This window comes from Bactrocera latifrons, unplaced genomic scaffold (genome assembly GCF_001853355.1).
Source record: "Bactrocera latifrons isolate USDA-ARS-PBARC rearing strain unplaced genomic scaffold, ASM185335v1 scaffold_668, whole genome shotgun sequence".
Taxonomy (NCBI): Eukaryota; Metazoa; Arthropoda; class Insecta; order Diptera; family Tephritidae; genus Bactrocera; species Bactrocera latifrons.
The window spans coordinates 72,538-80,073 of record NW_017537343.1 but is presented as its reverse complement, the minus strand read 5'-3'; the positions used below and the strand labels follow the sequence as shown (position 1 = coordinate 80,073).

Here is a 7,536-nt window from a genome sequence, read left to right as displayed (position 1 = left end):
CAGGCGACCTGGGTGGCCAACGGAATGTGAAGTTTCTGGATATCAGCTTATTGGGAAATTTTCGTCGCAATTCTGTCATAACAGGTTGGGCTATGTGAGGAGCTGCACCATCTTGCTGAAACCACACAGAGTTGAAAGAAATTCTCATTTGGCGTAATTCTGGATAGAATAACTCTCTCAAAATGCTCAAGTAACGCTCTCCAGTAACCGTAACCTTGTGACCGTTTTCTTCGAAGAAGTAAGGCCTGACAAAGCAGCGTGATAAAACTGCACACCACACTGTGACACGAAGTTGATGCAATTCCGTCTCATGCAGTATCTGTGGGTTGGAAGCACTCCATATTCGACAATTTTGTCTGTTTATGTTGCCGTTTAAATCGAAATGGGCCTCGTCAGACATGAAAAAACAATTCAACATGTTTCCATCCTCTTCCACCATTTGAAGCATCGTCTGGCAAAATTCCAAGCGAATCGGCAAGTCTGCAGCGTTCAGTTTGTTAGCCATTTTCAATTTTGTATGGGAATAAGTCCAAATCTTTGTGCATAATTGACTGTAATGGACTGTCTGCTTACACCCATTTGAGCAGATAAGCTTCTTGTCGAAACACGTGGATTGTTGTGTATGGCAGCAGCTTCAGCAGCGATTGTTTCCTCCGTTCGAACTGAAGTGTTTCGATGGTAAGGTCTTCTGTTGACTGCCCCATGCTCGGCAAAATTGTTTACAAGTCTCATTATGGTCCATCTGCTCGGAGGATTGCCGCCAAACGTGCGTCTACACCCTCTTTGAACCGAAACTACGGACTCCAGTGCGTGATAGCGGCGGACACTCCAAATTCTTGTTTCAGTGTCCCAGTTATCCATTTTTGTTAAATGTAAAAGTCAATCTGCAAAATAAAAAAAAAATTTACCAGATTCATTAAATAGAAAAAAAGTTATTTAATTTTTTTTTTTAGTAGCCGCCCTGACTTTTGCGAGCATAACTTGAATTGGTTGTCGGGTTAAGATCTTAGGATAAATATTAACGCATATCTGTGGAAATAAACCAAAGGATAATAGTCGTAAACCGTCGCATCCTCGATAGATCGGTGATAATTTCAATCTACTGCACACTGGTTGCTAGTGAACTGACATCACCAATGATCCGGTTTTAGACTCATAGTCCCCTAGGCAAAGTTGTTTAGAATTATTCGTAGAGCATTTGCCGCATACGCAAGTTTTTCCATTTTTGTTTCCCAGTAAATCGACTCGCTCTTATGTACATATGTATAAAACATTAGTATATTTCTTATGTATGTATGTATGTATATTTTGGTATAAATATTATTATTATTATTTAAGTATTATTTGTACTTTAAATTATGGTTTTATGAAATTTTGTGGAACTTTAAGATTGATATTCATATGCAACAATTTTCGTATAATTTTCAGTTACTTTGCACAACCCCATCACTTCTCACAACCTACTACGGCTAACCTATTTTGGCACAATTCCGATTTTTTTGGCGCCGCGATCTGAAGGTGCCCTTGGAAAGAGGAAGTCCTCCCCAATATTCGAACATTTCAACAAGCTATTTCCCTAAAGTAAACACACTTTACGTTCATTTTTTACTTTGAATGAATTAAATTAAACCATCAACATTTAAATAAATCCACATTTTACACTTTTTGCATCTTTTTTATCTAAGAAATTTTTATTTTAAGAATTACTTTTTTACACTTGTAGTGAGCATCATTTATGTGCTAACAATTATGAGGACATGGAGCACTCTCATATGATAATAAGCAAATATGAGCAATTCGCTGAAATTTCTCTTTTTCGCTATAATTCCTCTTTCTTTATTTAGCAATCTTAGTTCTAATAAAAACAAGCATCTACTCCTATAAATTATATTTCATATAATTATTTTTCGGTTGCACCGAAGTTAAATACCCTTCACAGGTGTTAGTAACTGTATGTTCAGTTTGTATGGCAGCTATATCTTATAGTAGTCCGAAATCGGCAGTTCCGACAAATGATCAGCTTCTTGAAGAGAAAATGATGTTTGTAAAGTTTCAAAACAATATCTTAAAAACTGAGGGACTAGTTCGTATATATATAGACCGACCGACAGACAGACGAACATGGCTAAATCTCCGACCCTTGCTTCTGGGTGTTACAAACTTCGTGACAAACTATTCAGGGTATAATGAGTCTAAACAATCTTTCCATGCATATAGATATGTTCTTATTTAAATTTAATAAACAACTTAGTAATGTTAAATAATAATATTATGTAATAAAATACTTCGAGGTTTAAAGAAACACTACGCAAAAGCACTTCCGTCACCTCGATATGATATAAGTTTTATAATATTATCATAGAGTTTTACTTATATTTATTTATTAAATATAAATCACATAGTATACATATACATACATATGTATAAGGAAAATATTTTCACACTTGACAGCTTGAAAAATCTTGTGAAGTATTTTTTATTATAGTTAATATAGAAACAAGAATAACGCGAAAATACAAACAAAGAAAAATCGTTGAAAATCCTACATATTTGGTGTTTAAGATGTGGCAACGCTCGCTTTCCTCATAAATGTAAACAATCTAACCTTTTCAGCGATGAGTGTGCCAAGTGATTTTTAAATTAATAAATTTAGCTTAAATATAATAAAATAAAAGTGAAATATGAACTTATTTCAATGTTTGGAGTGTATATTTGGTAAATGTTCAGGAGAGCGGCTTTTCCGAAAACGTGCACCAATTTTCACGGGAAATGTCTTAAAATACTCGTTTTCACTTCTACTTCACGAATATGTATGGCGCGTGCCTTTAAAACTAATATTTTCTCTGTTTTAATAAGAAAACATCGTATTTCAAAAAATGAAAAATTTACTTTTACACTTTACACGTCGTTAAATGTTAAAAAAATATTTTCTATCACTTATATATAGGTAATTATTGATGTTGGTTAGTTTTTCAAAAAGAGAAATTGGTTTTTATGTTATTTTTATAAAAATATGAAAAACACAATCGCTTCACTTCACTTCAACAAAAATGGCAAGGTCATGTTCGAAATTATGGCATCCCTTTTTAAAATAACTTGGCACAACTGTTCAATGCAATGGTGGTTTTCGAAATATCGATACAGTCGATAATGAACGATAATTGATAAAATGGGAAGAACATACAGGAAAATGTTTTCAATCGTTATTTCTTTATTTAAAAAATTGGATTACTTACTTATTAATCATGTAATTATTGCACTAAACAATAAAAAGGTCGCATGCGGTTAAAAACAATATGTATTTTCATTTAATGAAAAAAAATATATTTTTTTTACAAAATTAAAAATATAATTTAAATCATTCAACCAAAACTTAAAAATATAATTTCAGTCACTCAAACAAAACTTACAAATATAATTTTTATTATTCAAGCGAATGTGGATTGTATAATTTCCCTATAGTTTCAAAAATTTCATGGATTCTTTCCCCATGACTAGCAAATCTACGCTTAAAAAAAAATTCGGCTAAATACCCTGGGAAATGGGTCTCTTTTCGCCCGTACCTTGGTATATTTGCGCGCACTTCACGCCATATCCTTTCTATATTTTGCGTGTGTGCACCAGTGTCGGGGTCTACAAAATTATACGAATGATTTACGGTCAAATGCCGAAAACCCTTATCGTTGAGACAATCGTATGCCTTCCAACAATCGGAAATGATGGTGGTTCCGGGTAAAATTTTTTCTGTGATTATTTTTAAAAGTGAATTTTTTGATCGGCTTTCAACAGCTACTATAAACACTTTTTTACTACTGCGTTCAAAACCGCCAAAAACCCATTGTCCTTCAACCATTCTGCCTCGGTTGTATTTTCGCTTACCCATTTTGGCCTCATCGATTTCTACAATTGTATTCTCCCCCCCTAATTTTTCGGAACTATTGTTGAGGACCCATTCGAACAATACTTCCCTAACAAAGGAACTCCAGTCAACCAATGTCGCATTTCCAAAATGCAACACGTTCGACAAAAATGTATTTCTTGGAGGATTTGTCGTTATAAATAAAACTATAAAATCACAAATGTCGCGCGTTGACAATTTTGTGTTGTCAAAGAACGTATTTTTAAATAAGCTTTGCTTAAATGAGCAGCGAATGACGTTGTATTTTCTGTTTGCTAATTGAAACTTTTTGCTGCGCTGGCAACGCCAAAAGGAATCCGGACTTAACGTACACGTCTCGTTGCATGTTGGGCATTTTTTTTTCTGCCAAAACTAGATTGTGTTCGGACAGAAAATTCCGCAACTCTTCATCAGTGTATTTGATGAAGTTCCGCAAGTCGACGTTACATCCAGAACAACTGCTGATGGGCATGTCAGACATGTTCTGTTTATAAAAAAGTTAACTTAATATAATATTAGAATACACTAAATCGTTTTATTTTGACGCAAAGATGAGAATATCGTGAGTGGAAAGTAAATCGATTTTTACAAAAAATGAACACACTTTGCACATGTTTTTTTCGTGTAGATCTCCGTTGTGCGTTGGCGACCATGTCGCGCTTCAAAAAAAATAACCCTGGTCGGACCGACCGGTCGGCCAACGGACAAAGAAGTTCGACACAAAAGAATAATGTGTGCAAAGTGTGTTGAAATTCCACTCATCATTTCATTTACGCGTCCTCCTTCGTTGAAGGACCTAAATTATATATAATATTTACCTCAATTAAAGGCGCAGTCAACGAATGAAAACTTTCCTGTAACGCACATATGTATATGAATAACATTGAACACATTCCTATCCTCCTTCATTGGAGGACCTAAATTACATATTTACCTTAATTTTTATATAATATCTCAATATCATATACAGCGAATCCAAATTGATAATCTATATCACTAGATTTAAAATTTTATACTCAAGCGAATAACATACACAGTTATTTTTGAAACGTAATTCTCATTTGAACAATTCTTGTCATTACCGAATATCGAAAGTATCGATATTTCGAAAACAATGAGGCCATTCACTAATTGTGTCGAAATTAATTTCGAAAAGTTGTGCCATTGACCAATTGTGCCCAAATTAATTGCAAAAAGTGGTGCCATTTATATCGTGCATAGCCCTGCCATTTTCGTTTTATTGTAAAGTTTGTCTTGCTTTTTCTTGCGAAAAAACATAAAATTAGATAACGCGCCATATATATTCGTAAATCGGAATTAAAAACACGAATTTTAAGACATTTCCCGTGAAAATTGGTGTACGTTTTCGGAAAAGCCGCTCTCCTGAACATTTACCATGCAAATTTTTAAACTTTTAATCGGGAATATTTAAAAAAATATATGTTTTGGCAACATTATTTTTGCATATTATTCCATCTCTGGAGAAGCTCTCCTATACGTGCATACCCCATTTATACCGCAATTCGTGCTTTTTTCCCGGCTGCCAAAGTAATCGGCATACTTGTAATCTTTATGAATCGATTTGAAAAATCGTTCTCGTTGTGCCGTTATTTATTATCTACGAAATGAATATAAACATAAACTTATTCCTTTGTGCTTTACAAGTTTTTAAAGTTTAGTTTCGATTAAATTTTTCTCATTTGTCTGTCTAGTAAGCTTCTTCAGTAGCTTTTTCGCAAAGCTCATATGAAAAAGCTTTTTTACTCGCTCTGCTTATTATATTATTTATATGAATTTGTAAGAGTATAACGTGTGGAACACAATGCTAGCGACAGACTGCAGCAGCACGACAGTGAACTTCAAATGCCGTTGTGAACCCTACTACAAGAACGTTTGAAAGAGGGCAGCAACATAACAATGGCCGGTATATACACAAAACAACTCAGTTGAACATTTTGCATGTACACAATTTCGTTGTGGCCATACTAATACCTGCACTTCAATGAAATTTTAATATTTCGTTCAAAGTGAACTTTTTAAGCAAAAAATAAGTAAATAGGTAAATTTGTTTGTTTTAAATTATCAATTGTTGTGGCAGTGGCATCACCACTCTACCTCATCTCTCTATCTACCATTCTACTGTCAACTCTTCTGTCGTATTACTGTCGTTGGCAAATATAGGATAAAATTGAAGTTAGCGAGAACGACAACTGTCGGCCTGCCGTCGTGTAGTCGTGCAGCTGTCAAACCAGGTCCGTCGATAAGAACGTGTGTATTTTAATATTTGACAGATGTCGTTTGCAGTCTGTCGCGAGCATTGTATTCCACACATAAGTATTTATTTAGATATGTGCATACATATGTGTTGCTGCTCACTGGAACGACTTATCGCCAATGACAAGCAACAAGTGGTCAAAGCTTATTTTCACAGCTGATTGTCAAATTATCGAACTACATTGAAGATAGATACAGCGGCGCGTACGTGTTCCGAAGTTAAATATTAGAAATCCATGGTATATTATATATTGAAGTAATGTCAAAAATTGTTGTGGCCAATGAATTAGAGGTGATCAAGCGACTTGCAACCGAAATTTCGAAATGCGCGAAAAAAGCAATTGTTGAAAAGGGCGTCTTTCGCGTTGGACTCTCAGGTGCGTTTGTTTTTTGTTCTTAATGGTTGCTAAGCAGCAATGTTTGTATACTTGAGTGACCTTATAACTCTTATTCTGTAAACCGACCTATACCCTGCTTTAAACAATATAACTGTAAAATATGTTTTAATTATTAAGGTGGTTCCGTGTTAAATTTCCTAAGCAAAGCAATTCCACGTATTCAAACTGACTTGAGTAAATGGAAATTTTTCTTCTGTGACGAGCGATATGTTGATGAAACAGATCCGGAATCAACTTACGGCACTTATAAAATTAAACTGGTGCCACAAACAGAACTACAGTTACATCAATTTGAACCAATTAACGTGAATTTGCCACTGGCAGAATGCGCCGCTGATTATGAGACAAAAATAAGAGCAGAGTTCGGTGCAAGCGTTGGTTCAGTACCTGAGTTTGATTTGTTACTTCTGGGGATGGGGCCTGATGGTCATACCTGCTCGTTATTTCCCGAACACGCGCTACTCGATGAGAAAACATTATTGATAGCACCCATTGCCGATTCACCTAAACTGCCGCCACAGAGGGTCACGATGACCTTGCCGCTTATCAACAATGCCAAGTGTTGTATATTTGCTATGTGCGGTACAAGCAAAGCAGAAATGGTTAAAGTGAGTATTGCCAATAATAACAATAACAATTCAAATAAACTTGTTTCGTTTGTTAAACATAGCGTGTGTTCGTTGATATGGAGGATTTACCAGCTGGAAAAGTTTCGCCTAAAAATGGTGAACTACTGCTCATACTTGATGCTGAAGCTGGCAAGTATATACAAAAATAAATGCACTTACAAAGATATGGGAATCATAAGCTACATCTGTACATATCTTCATAATTTCTAAATAGTCTTTTGTGCTTTTAATATTATTAAATTTAATAAATAATAGGTAGCATTTGGTATTTGTTAAAAAGTTTTGAAAAATGTTTTATTTAAAGCTTGTACTGGCGAAGTATTTAAAATTATGGTAA

At 34.7% G+C, this 7,536-nt stretch overlaps 1 protein-coding gene and 1 long non-coding RNA gene across 2 annotated transcripts in view; both read left to right on the top strand.

Annotated features, from left to right (window-relative positions):
• LOC108975550 overlaps window positions 1-1,661 on the top strand; it is a 17,239-nt gene extending 15,578 nt beyond the window's left edge. The window contains exon 2 of the long non-coding RNA XR_001993878.1: window positions 1,429-1,661. This is a non-coding gene — a long non-coding RNA (uncharacterized LOC108975550). The remainder of the gene's footprint in view (window positions 1-1,428) is intronic.
• Window positions 1,662-6,431: 4,770 nt separating this feature from the next.
• Window positions 6,432-7,481, top strand: LOC108975551 (probable 6-phosphogluconolactonase). Its single transcript, XM_018944104.1, has 3 exons — window positions 6,432-6,549; window positions 6,688-7,178; window positions 7,241-7,481. Exons 1-3 carry the CDS (start codon window positions 6,432-6,434, stop codon window positions 7,346-7,348), a joined length of 717 nt encoding a protein of 238 aa, XP_018799649.1. The 3' UTR covers window positions 7,349-7,481.
• The last annotated feature ends 55 nt before the right edge of the window (window positions 7,482-7,536 follow it).

Coding starts and splice junctions, on each gene's coding strand:
- LOC108975551 (XM_018944104.1), top strand. CDS start 6,432: ATGTCAAAAATTGTTGTGGCCAATGAATTAGAGGTGATCAAGCGACTT. Junction 6,550..6,687: donor CTTTCGCGTTGGACTCTCAG/GTGCGTTTGTTT, acceptor TTAATTATTAAG/GTGGTTCCGTGTTAAATTTC. Junction 7,179..7,240: donor GCAAAGCAGAAATGGTTAAA/GTGAGTATTGCC, acceptor TGTTAAACATAG/CGTGTGTTCGTTGATATGGA.